Genomic DNA, 13,021 nt, shown 5'->3' with positions numbered 1-13,021 from the left:
AGTTTGCAGCTAAGAACTGTGGACTCAGTTCTTAGGTTTTTATGAATAAACATTATACCAGAGCTTCGTTTTCATATGTACTGTGTATTTGCCACCCTTTTAGTGTCACGGGGAACACAATTCAATGCTAATGTTCATGAAGTAAGAAAACATAATTATATGTTAAATATTTTAATAAAGACAAATCGATTATTAAGGTTTTATTTTTCCATTCTCAGCTCTTGAGAAATATCCCTTCTGTTATTACCGAAAAGTAAAACAATCTGAGTGGGGCCAAAATATATTGGCCAAGCAAAGACAGGAAGGCTGAGCTTTCTTGAGGGCAGCAAGTAATACTTATATTGCAGATGCTTATGCTGTTCCTGTAACAGGCCTGATCCTGCACTACTGAGATCAAAGGATGTTTTCACTTCACTTTATTGAAGAAAGTTTTATGTTGAAAAGTAGAGCTAGTTCTATAGTTCTGGTAGTTTGGTCCAAAGCCTATAAACAAACAACTGAATAAATGGACACATTTAGGCTTGACTGAATAGTTTTGTTTTATTTTTAAGTAAGCCATGCATGATGATGAACCAAATAAACTTTGACCTTGAAAATGATAAAAACCTATTCTTAATGAAGCCCCCTGTAAGGAAAAGAAAGTAAAATGTTCTTGCGTAGTTTTCGTTGATCTTGTGGATTTTCTGCAGTCATAAACTTCAAAATGTATTGAACACATTGACTAATTTAATAAGTTATCTTCCTTAAAAGCCAAAGCTGTAAATAATTATATCCATTAAAATAAGAATTAATTAGATGAATGAATAATAGCATTGCCTGATTTTTATGAGCTGTGTCTATCTACTTAATGTACAAAAGAATTATATTCAAATTGGGAAAAGAAAATTTGTTTAACCATTATATTACTAGGTAGTGTCTAATGAGGGTTTTTCTTCTCTTACTGCCCCCATTTATGTCCAAAGATGTGTTTATTTAGAAAGAAATGCAGTTGAGAAGCAAGAAAGGCGACTGAATCTCTTTGTTAAGTAACTGTCTTTACTATTTCAGAGCTGCAAGAAACTAAAACCTCTGAATATCACAGAATATCCCACAGTCCCCTGGATTACCGGATATTATTAATGGATGAAGATCAGGATCGGATCTACGTGGGCAGTAAAGATCATATTCTGTCTTTGAATATTAACAATATAAGCCAGGACCCTCTCAGTGTAAGTTCGAGTTTTGTTTTGAGAATCTGAGGTTGCTTTATTACATGCCTTTGTTTTTAAGACAAAAAAATATGTATTTCATTATTTTGCATGAAAGTCCAGGCCCACACCTTATTGAACTGTTAGTCCTGGTTTCACGTGTAACACAGATGAAGCTGTTCCTTGAACACTGTTTAAAACTGACCTGTTTACTACTTTTGAAGCAACATTCAGCTTGGCCAGGCCTCATAAGGAAAATTTGTATGGTTTGATGCTTTCCACTCCTCTCCAGGATAAGATAAGATAGTTCAGAGATGCACTGTTAAAAGGAGCCTGTAAGTAAGAATAAGATACACACTGTCGTTCTCAGGCCATAGGGAAAAAGACAAGGACAGAGTTGCCTTTAATCTTCAACTACATTTATTTTTGTTTTGTACTCTGGAGCCTAATTCACTGAACTATTTTCCAGTCTCTTGTTATGTCTGTTGTCAGCCCTTGCCTTTCAGTTGGGTAGCTGAGACATCTCATTTGGGTTTTTTTCTGCTTTCGAAATAGGTGACCTGCAGAAGTACTTGTGTGCCCAGAAGCTTGACTGTTAAGCTGTTACCTCTCTACAGACTTAGTCTTGCCTATCTTTAGACTACCAGAGCTACTACACTGCCTTAAAAAGTACCATAAAGGCCTTGTTCCACCAAATCCATCCAGTCCTTTAATCTATGGGCTTTATTACTGTACCTCAGAAGGACTGAGGAGCAGCGATACCCAGCTTGCAGCAGGGAAGATAAATGCTTTCCTTGAGAGACAAGGCTTTTAATGTGTCAGGGGAGAGAGAGGGTCCCTGCCAGAGAGTGATGGAGCACAGTTAAATTAGGCTTTGCTCTGAATCACCCTCTGGATGTGCCTGTCTACCTGAATTGATTGTGCAGGGAGCCCAGGGAGGCTCACTCTAACTTACACATTTAAATTAAATGCCTCTCGTTCAATGGTGTGAATGCATCCTTCCCTCCTTCTAATGGTACCAAAATCTCCTTCTGAAGTGAGGCTGCCTTCTCTGATCTGAAATAGCTTCTGTGACCTTTTTTGCTAAGTCCCATCTCCGCAGTGATCCAGCCACCCCTGTTTGGGAGGAGCTGTGCCCCCACATGACAAACTCTCTCCTGCCTGTGGCAGGTCCAGTTTAATTCTGATAGGAAGGCCTCTGTTGCATGAAATATTTTCTGCAGTATAAAGCTGTGAGGCATTTCAACAGCCTGGAAAAACAAAAATAAAAAAAGTCAACAGAAAGGAAAAACACAAAAAGTTTTCTGGCAGTGAATGTGTTCACCCAGTATTAGGCTCAGAATGAATCTCTGTAATTCCACACAGTCTTCTGGTTGTTTATTTATTTTTATGGCAGATTCACTTTGCTGATCTTATACCTCTATTGAAATCCTGTACATATATGCATTCTAATCCACAATTCTACATATGTATGTTTATAGGTACATAAACAGAGATCTTTTAATGCTGTTGTTTATGTTACCTCGAGGCTAAATGTTATCAGGCTCTGTCACTTACTAGATTTCTAGGGATAAATTTCTAATGGATGTCTTTTCTATTTCAAAATCAAAATAAATAATGGAAGAAACTCAAAATGTTTAGAGTTTGATTATAAAACAGATAAACATTCAGACATTGAGATGTCTGTTGGAAAACTGTGTGAATAAAATCAGTTTGAAATCCTGACATTTCAAGCAGGTTATATCATAATCTATCCAAACTTTTGATGTTAAAATCAAAAAATTGTTACAAGAATCCTTGTTGCACAGTTTTAGCCTTCTGGTTTCTAATGTGCATAATTTCTGAAAGTTCAATAAAAGTAAAAAAGTAAAGACAGTAATTTAGGCAATAAAGGTAAAAAATCTCTCTTATTTAGAAGAGAAAATCTAAATAATTTGATTAACTTGCCTTGAAAATATGTAATAAACTTAGAGCCAAAGACCTGGACCTTTATTTTGTTTACCGCATGCTAAGACAGAAATATTTTCATGTATCAATGAAAATTCTTTTTTTCCTTATAATGAAAGTGTAAGATATCCAAATATTAAAGTATTAGTGTAAGTGAGGCAGTGAAATGTTTTGTTTAAATTATGTGAAAAATATGCTACTTGAATGATACTTCTTTCCTTACAGATCTCCTGGCCAGCATCAGCAAACAAGGTTGAAGAGTGCAAAATGGCTGGCAAAGATCCTACAGTAAGTTATAATCCACATGCACACATATACACAAATTACGTACTTGGCAATAAAGTAAGAGCACCTTGAGTGCAGCCAAAGCAAAATGAAAGAAGTGTTTGTTTTGCTTTCGAAATGCTTTGCAAGCCTATCTATAAAGTGAAATTCTGGAGAAGCAGGCAATGTAAACAGAATGCACCTTCAGACTTTGACAGATGGGAAAAGATATGCAGTGTCCACTTTCTCGGGTTTTTTTTGTTGTCACTAATCAAACCAGGTAATAGTACTTTTCCAGATATGTCCTGGGTGATGCTCAACAGCCTGGTGAGCTGCTCTTTGGAGTGGGGAAGTGCTCTGGCTGGCTGCTTGCCCCAGGAACAGACTTTGAGGGCGGGTGGTACCCACCGTCTGCAGTCTGAAGACCTCGGTTGAGCACCAGCTTTCAGATGCTGTAGTGTGGTATCGGCTCCTGCTGTACCAAAAATGTGAATGCCTCTAAATGTAAATAAACCAGTGCAGTCTACTAAACAAGGATTAACTCTACTGATTTTCATGAAGCTGACTGATGACACAGTTTCCAATCTTGTGCTCATAGAACTCACACAATTCTCACTGTCTTTGGTGAGGTTTGGATGATTGAATATGAAAGTCGTTCCAGGATCTCAGTAAGAAAAAAATATCCAGAAAAAAAAATCTGTTTTCAACCTATAATATGCTAACAGTTGATCACAGTTAAAAATAAAAGAGGAAGAGAAGAAAGAGGTATGCTGGAAGGAGAAAACGATAAATCTGATGGTGTGAAACTATGTAGTCTTTAACGTTCTGTTCTAGTTTTCATGCTGATTTGAAGATGTTACTGTAGGTCTTTAATACGAAACAACAATTCACTGCAAACTTCCTTTTAAAGTTTTGGAAAGAAAATATTTATACAAATAACGGGATCTGAGATTTGGACTTGCTTTGCTTTTCAATAATCTCCATCTATGATGAACAGATTGGGGGAAAAAGAGACTGTTTCAGAGGTGTCCTTAAGGAAACTTCCTAAGGTTACTTCTTGTTTTCCTGCAGAAGTCCTGCTTCTTCTCATGCAAGGTACAGAGAAATCTGTGAATAAAAATTGGTTTGCTGCATGGAAGCAGGAAAGTTACACGCACTCCTCTCTAACTCCTCTGTAGTGCCTTATCAGTGCCCAGTTCCCAGACTAGGCAAAATGGCATGAAAAGAAAGAGAATCTGCAGCTGTTCAAATCCAGAGACTAACAAACTCAGTAGCTGTTTTCATGACACTATGAAAATTATAAATCATGCCTCTTCCCTGGAGTTCCCAACGTCTAGTAACATTTGCCAGTGTGAAATTATTGCTCTCTGTACTTCCTGCAGCATGGCTGTGGAAACTTTGTGCGTGTGATACAGTCGTACAACCGCACACACCTGTACGTCTGCGGCAGCGGCGCCTTCAGCCCCGTGTGCGTGTATGTCAACAGGGGACGCAGGTCTGAGGTGAGTCTCTTTTCGTTTTATCCACTCCCTTCTGTGGTGCATCCTGCTGGTGTGATGTGAAAAGTCAAAATATTGAAAACGTAAAAAAAAATCAGTGATCCGAATAGGGTCATTCACCCGTGTTAAATAGCAAAAGAGCAAAGGTCCGTAGTTTACCTGAGGTGTTACCAGCTGGAAGCAAAACCATGATCAAAAGCCATGCCCGAAATATGATGGTTGTCCGAAATTCCACAGTCATACCAAATGCTGGGCAACATTTGATACTACTTTTTATTTGACATTTTCTGGTGAATTCATTCCTACCATTTGGTGGGGAAATGCCCAAGAAATACTTGAAAGGAGCTAGCCAGTAAAATATACAGTCCACTTTTTATAGCTTCCATGTGTTACTGGTTCCTGGGAGAAGCCCTTAATTTGGATAACTATTCAGGGATGCAAAAGTTTGCTGGACTTCAGCTTAACACCCATTAGATGCAATCCCAGTACAGGAACTTTATGTACTGCACAAATTTTGCCCTAGATTCTGCCCAGGTGAAGTTGGAAAGTTTTACTTCACTGTGAGATCTTACTTTTTCTAGAGGAGTCTCCAGTTTTTCTGTATTCAGTTTCACTGTTCATTTTCAATATATAAAGTACCAGATGTTTCGGTATATGGTTCAGTTTTCCTGATTTGAATGTGAAATGTTTGTTTATGTGCAAATGTAATGGGTAATAAATTAAGCAACCAGAAGGAAAAAGAAAGGCACTTATCAAGAGGCAGCACCTCAGGAGCTTTCAGGTCAGATTCATGTCTGGAGGCACAGGGGTGTGCAGTATATTTTCCTGAACAATGTGGAAGCAGATGTGTTGGGAAGGAAGATCAGAGCGTCCTACCTGGAGTGTTGCCATGTGAGGGCAGCTTTAAAAGCTGAGCTGGCTTCTTGGGAAGACACTGGGAAATTCATCACTGATTTAATTGGGAGTGGGATGGGAATTCTGGCCAAGACCCAAGATACTGCATAGGTTGCCAGGGAGGTGATAAGTCAATGTCTCTCCAGATCGGTTTGCACAGGATGATCTCAGTGACTTTTGTTAAATCCCTACCTGGCTCCAGCCTCCTTAGCAGAATATGCAGACTGAATCACTGCACCTTCAGTCCCAAAACATTATCCAAAAGTAGAGATTTGTAGGCCTGGATTTAAAAGTGCAAGCAAACAGAACTGACTAAGTAAATCCATCCCTTAGGTTAATGAATTTGGCATTAACTTGTTTTGATGTATTTTGAAACAGGGGTCACCTTTCCTCAGCATCATCTTATTTCCTGAGAAATTATTTAAAATATAAGAAGTTATGTCATTTGTCTCTAATTAATGTAATATTCCTTTATTATCATAATCTGCAGCCCAGAGAACTTTGAATCGCATTATTTCAGAGTTTTTTTAAATGAAATTGGAGCAGAGGGGAATGCAGGAAACGACATCTCCAGATGATGCAATATGTTAAATTGTTTAAATGAAAAGTAAAGATACGTGATTTGGAAAAGAACTGGCTTCACTTAGCCTGTCTGTATAGCTACATGCCTATATCAATTGATTAAATAAACTGCTGTTTGAGATGTCTGGAGTCTGTGAGACACTTGACTGTAGGCATTGCATGCTCAAAGCCATTATTGTACAGGCCAACAATAGCATAACAGTTTAGAACCAAGAATTTCCTTCTGAACTCATTGCATATATCTGTGCATGACTAATTAATAGAGCAGAATGAAGAACTGTGTAGTTCTGATGGGACTAGTGAGAACCCATTTTTTTTTCTCTGCTTTTATCATTTCACCTTTAATTTAGTGCAGTTTTCCATGCAAAGAAGGCTGTTTTTGCACGTGCAAAATGAATATTTTACAAAGCACATCTGTTTTTCTCTAGAAGCTACAAAGCCTGACAGAGTCGTATCCAACAATTATAAGAACTGGGACTGTTTTGCTCTTTTGTTTTGCTCCGGGATTCTACATAAGCTCACAAAAAAGAAAGATTCATTGATGAGGCAGAATTTTTACCTTTTCCCTGAAACAGAGGTTATACAACAATTAATTTTCTTCCTTGGCACACTTCATACTTTGCTCTTTGGTAATTACTCCCTCAGTCACCCAAATATATTCTAATGTCAAAGTAAATGCAAACAGAAGGAAATGTAATCCTATGTGACATAATTATAGACTAAAAGGTAGTTTAATATATATGAAAATCAAGTGTAAGCCTGGAGCTAGTTTAATAGAGCAGTAATGGGCGTTTTGAATTGGTAAATAGTGGTATAATATAGTAAATATGGATTAAAATTAAGCTGCATATTAATCTAGAAGTGAAACAACAACAAAAAGCCACCCAAGATCATGTTATAAACTTTAAACCTATGTTTTAACATTGTTTAGAGAGCTTATTACTGAAACAATAGATAAGATCTCTGTGATTAAATTAGGCAAAACAGAAGAGGGCGAAAAGAGAGGGGATAATGGATATGAAAACTTCCTGCTGCAGCTGTGCATTTGAGCTTGATGGAATCTCCAGTTTGCTGGTGCCAAATGGCTGCTCAGGGATTTGTGTGGCATCCCCCTTCCCCCGTGATTTACATTAACTGTTAAAGAGAATATAAGGAGTTGCTGTCCTTTGTCAAATAACTAATACATTGGCATCTAGATCACAGAAGCCTTTCTGTGGAATTTTTGTCAGCTACCTTTTTATTTTGAAATTTTTTAAGTTCGGTTGGTTGGTTTTTCTTGCAAGCGTGTCTTTTGGCTTTTTATTAAAGATTAGAAGTTTGTTAGAGGAGCCTAGGAACAAGCTGTTTGGAATACAGTGGTGTGTGAGTTGATGTGCAATGGATCAGTGTCTCTGTCATTAGTGACTGCAGTTTTTAAGGAATGGGCTTGGACATGAGTCACTTCTTGCTCAGCACACTGTGCTAGTATTGGTGGGAACCAAGAAGTGAAGTTACAACAAAATGGGCAAATATTCTAAATATACTCAGGTTATTTGTATTTCAAGCTGTAGTCCAGGTTTTATCTACTTTGCTAAATGTGTTCCCTGTTCATAAATCATGTTAAAATATAAACAAATCCCCATACCATGATTTCTAAACAGAAAAAAAAAATTCAAGAGATTTCAGGCTATAATCATCTATCACTATGGAATTGGAGCTCTACACATTATCAAAGAGATGGTATTGAAGAAAATAAGTATGATTTAGGGGATTTTTGGGTGTCTGATAGATCAGTAAAGACCAAGTGTTTTATACTATCATCAAATGACAGTTCTCATAAGAAATTTTTATTTAATATGCATTATTCTTATTATTGTTCTAGTAACTTTATTATAATGTCCTAGACTGGTGTGAGTATAACCATGTATTCAGCAAATAAATGATAAATAACTTCAAAAACACAGAAGCAATCTCCACAGATGATATTGCAGAGATCAGTCAACCTCTCCATAGCTTAATTGAGATAGAGGGGAAAATTCTTTGTTTCAGTGTCTTGAATTTATAACAAGAGTCTTGAAAATAACTGGGTATCAGTGAAAATCTTATCTACCAAGATGATGGAATTCTGAATAGACCAGTTAAACTGCAGATAGTGCAGTAAAAGTACCCAATAGTGCAGTGCTAATAGAGCATTGTTAATGCTGGAAATGGCCAGGCATAAAAATTATTTTACATCTGATGGTTTCTGAAATGAGAAGTGACACGTAAATCTACTTTGCAGGAACAAATCTTCAAGATCGACTCCAAGTGTGAATCAGGAAAAGGACGCTGTTCTTTCAACCCCAACGTGAACACGGTGTCTGTTATGATCAGTAAGTAAAGATACTCCAAGTTGCTGAGTCTAAACCCATATGGTCATGTGTGGTCATGAGGATTGACAGAGTGCCCAAAAGGAGCTGGACACAGAATTCAGCCTCCTGAATGGCTGATGAGCACAAGGGTTGGGTGCTTTCTTGTCTCAAGGCTTATATGAAACTAGAGGTGGGTGGACAAGTGAAATGCAGAAAGACATCTTTGAAAGGGAGAGAGAGAGAAAACAAAAGGTTGTCCCTTTTCCAGCTTACACATTTTTTCCCAGGATTAGTTTCAACTTTACATTACCCTGTCTAGCATTTATGTTTGAATGGTTTCTGACCTTGTTCATCCTAGACAGAACTTGTGTCTCATTTAATTATTTGTAAAATCTCAGAGTAGCCAGGGAAAGAAAGCCTGAAGATTTCAGATGCTATGAATTTCATTTTTGTTGTCATCTCCGCTGTAGAGCCCACCAGTTATTGCAAGGCTCTTCATTCTTCAATTGGTTTTATATCCAACCAATTTTGCAAGTTTCTTCCATTTGAAAGGCCAGAAAGTGATACAACTGCCACTCCTCAAATATTCGTGTGAACTGGTGGCAACTGTACTCATTGACTGTGACATATAGCCCAGACAAAGGATTTCTGCTGTGCTTATTAAACACCTAAGAGAAAACTCAGAGGGGGCATATGCTCTGTGCAACCTAAGTCATCTGTAAAAGATCGTTTTTATTTTTTTTTCAACCAGGAAGCGTGTTATATATACTCTGTGTAACCTGACCTTTCACATTTGCATCATGTTCACAGACATACAGTGCCAAAGCCTTGATTATTCAACATGTGCCTACTCCTTGCTGTATTTTTGGCTTTGAGAGGAACAGCAGTTGCACAGGTTTTTCAGACTATTTCACCCAAGGTTTACAAGGGAACAATGTGCCATGTTTCTGCCATTCAGCTTCCACTGAAATCAATGGCAATTAAATACTGTGCCAGATATTTCCTTTAAAGTTTGAATCTCATGGATCTTAAGTGAAGTGTCATATAGTTTATCCTACACGGTCTGTTCAAAATGTAAATTGCCTTTTTTTTAAATTGGAAATATATTTAGTACAAAGGACAGATATATTTATTCACAGATGTTTGAACTAAAGCACCTTTAGAGAACAAGTGAATGCTACCTAGATGTCTCTCTGAACCTTGGCTGTACTTACACCTTTATCTCATCAGTGATCTAGGGACAGTGTTTACAGACACTGGCTGTGGAAAGAAAATGTTTGTTCAAAGTCAGTGATTGATGAGTCCTCTGCTACTCATTGCTATTCTAGCATTATGAAGTGAATCAACTGTCATTAAAAAATTAAAGTTTTCTTTCCTTGTTCCTTCTGGATTTTATGTAGCACCATTGAAGCACATTGTTTCTGCATTACTGTCTATAGAGTAGGCTGCTTTTTTTGTACAATAGATCTATGGCAGCTTTGTTCATCTTAATAGACTTTTTGTTACCTTCCTTGATCTCTCAGGTATGGGTCTAAAGAGACCTTCCCTAACGTTTGACTTATCTTTCATGACATCTACAAAGTTTAAATTATTCCACAAAGGTCATATTCCTTTTAAAAAGAGTCCCACAGATTGGGTTTTATATTTTCTCCATTACTACAAAGTCCAGTCAGTTCAGAAACATTAAGCTCTAATGAATTTAGCCTCAGTATCCAGGCCAGAAAAGGGAACATTTTGTAACTCACAGCTTGTGTTAATGAGGGGACTGAGCCCATGTACTGGACTCTTCTTCGGGCAACCTGCAGGAGGGATTCCCTCCCCTTGTTTCAGAAGACAGAAAATACCACCGGACAGGTTAGTTCTTCCAAAATGAAAGAACCATTTTTAAATATTGATGCAGTTTCTTGACCATTTTGGGCATCACCAGCCTAGAATAGAGGAGGAAAGCTGATTCACCTTTCAGAGGAAAGCGGTGATATAAAAACAAATTTGAACTTCATACAATTTGCCATTGTACAAAGACACATTTGCATCAAAGCAATGAAAAATGTGCTTTGAAGCAGCTTGGCATAACTAATGTGCAGGACGTATGTCTCTCTTCCCACCAAGACTCAGATATTTATAAAAGCAGACCTCATCAACTCAGTAATTCCCCCCAGTAACAAAGTGAAGTAGTGTGAGCTCCTTGTGCTGTGCAGACCAAGTGCTGTGTGGAAAGTAAGGATTTTACCAGAAGGAAGTGGAACTGACGGATTTCATCTGATACACGATTAGCAAGCAGACACTAGGAATGCTTAAGACATAACTAATAACACTGATACGTAATAGGATTAATATTACATAGTACAGCACTATTGTTAGTGTGTACATAACATTTAACTGTACATAACATTTAGCAGGAAGCATAAGCCTGCTCTCTTTCAGCTGATTCATTTCATACTAAGCATGTTTGACTGAAACAAGGAGGCAAATATGCAAAATCATTTATAAATGTGTATAGATCCAACATCATTCTGTCAATACCTGCTGAGGAAGTAAACGTTTCACCAACATGCAGCGAATGCATTTTTTAAATCCCCTGTGTATGAACCTTGTCATCACTGGCAGAGGTGAAAGCAGAAGAGTGGCTGCTGGATGCCCTACAGGGGTTCAGTTCAGGCTCCAGTTAGCAGCAGAAAAGCAAAATCTCCAGTTGTAATTCTCTCATGAGCCAGTAATCTTCCATATTGATGTGTGAACATACATACACACACACACAGAGCATGAAAATAGCCTCAAGCACTTCTGAACCTGTGACTCTTGCCAGCTTGACCACACTCTCTGGGTAGTCCAGGAATTCAGACAAAAACATCAATCAAAGGACCCAGCTGTACTGGAATGTATTCAGCCACCACTCCCACCCTCAGAGTTAGAGTTTATTTTAGCTACTGTTTTCTGCTCTGGGGTTTCATTGTCATTAGTCAGTGGAAATTGTTTGGTTATTCATGGAGTGGAAAATGATAGTATATGTAATTATAATTATATATACATATGTTTATGCACACACATGGACTCAAACAAATGCAGATACACATCCTGACTGATGGACTGTGTGTTCAGCCCTGCACAGAGAGCAGAAGTTCATAGTTCTGTTAATGTAGGAGTTGCATGTCTAATTCTGTTCAAGCATAATGACCCTATACTTGGAATCAAGTACACAAATGGGGATAATTGTTGCTCCCTATTACTTTGAGTAAAGTTCAATAATATGATTGTCTGACCTCTGCAATACTGAAGTCAGCTTAAGGCTGCCTGGGGCAGCTGTGACAATACTGCTGGTATAAATTGGCACTGATCCACTGACTGCAATAAATGTTGTGCCAGTTTACAACAGCAATAAATTCAACCCAGTCACTTTGTCTATTTCCATAGCAAAAAAGTTATTTGAAGTGAATCCTTAAAAAATTGGATTGATACTTTTTTGATAACACTAGTCTGATTTTCCAGTGATCCTTAGCAGTGGAAGCTGAGCAACTAAACTTCCTATCAAGAGGTTCACCATGTATACAGCTCCGCTGTGGCATTTAATGATGCAGTTTCCTAAAAGTCTTTAAGAAAAATCTGATTTTAGTTTGTGTCATTGTAAGTCAGAGGAAACCCCATTCCCATGACCCACTATTTATCTGTATAGACTCCTGTGTAAATAAAGAGTTGATGCATTTAAAATAAACTTTTGAGTCTCCCAAAAACCATAACAATGCATTGAGTTTTTCCCCTCCATTTCAATTCTTTTCAGATGAAGAGCTTTTTTCAGGAATGTATATTGATTTCATGGGGACAGATGCGGCCATTTTTCGGAGTCTGACCAGGAGGAATGCAGTGAGAACTGACCAGCACAACTCCAAGTGGCTAAGTGGTGAGATGCCTTTGTTTTACCAGATATTTTAATGGATGTCAGAGATTCTGCTTTACTTTGCTTATAATAAAGAGTTTATCTTTTAAAGAGCTCGTCTCTGAATTTAATGTGCGAAGTTAACCATGAAGAAGTGTATGTAAATACGTACTGTAGACAATGCACAGATGTAAAGAATTCACTGCATGTACAAACCTCTTAGGCCACCCCACCTGAGGACCTTTTTTGCATTAAGACTGAACCAAACTGTTCAAGGGACAGTGTGTGAAAACCTTTCAAATGGCAAGTGGTCAGACAGTCTGAATTCTAGAAAAGTGCCTTCACCTCTAATGCATCAGATATTGCCTTAAATTAGAGTATTTGATTCTAAGATACCAGCTTCAGTTAATTCAAGCTGATCCACATCTATGCAGAAGACTCACCACC

General features: G+C 37.8%; 1 protein-coding gene across 4 annotated transcripts in view; it reads left to right on the top strand.

The window, feature by feature from the left end:
• The window catches only part of SEMA3C (semaphorin 3C), a 116,723-nt gene that overhangs the window by 66,242 nt on the left and 37,460 nt on the right, over positions 1 to 13,021 (top strand). For all 4 annotated transcript variants that reach the window (XM_064656429.1, XM_064656427.1, XM_064656428.1 and 1 more), the window contains 5 exons: positions 1,048 to 1,208; positions 3,360 to 3,422; positions 4,781 to 4,900; positions 8,634 to 8,724; positions 12,479 to 12,598. In XM_064656429.1, coding sequence (XP_064512499.1) covers positions 1,048 to 1,208; positions 3,360 to 3,422; positions 4,781 to 4,900; positions 8,634 to 8,724; positions 12,479 to 12,598 — 555 coding nt within the window. The remainder of the gene's footprint in view (positions 1 to 1,047; positions 1,209 to 3,359; positions 3,423 to 4,780; positions 4,901 to 8,633; positions 8,725 to 12,478; positions 12,599 to 13,021) is intronic.

This window comes from Pseudopipra pipra, chromosome 5 (genome assembly GCF_036250125.1).
Source record: "Pseudopipra pipra isolate bDixPip1 chromosome 5, bDixPip1.hap1, whole genome shotgun sequence".
NCBI lineage: Eukaryota > Metazoa > Chordata > Aves > Passeriformes > Pipridae > Pseudopipra > Pseudopipra pipra.
The sequence above is the reverse complement of the archived record's forward strand: the minus strand, read 5'-3'. Positions and strand labels throughout refer to the sequence as shown.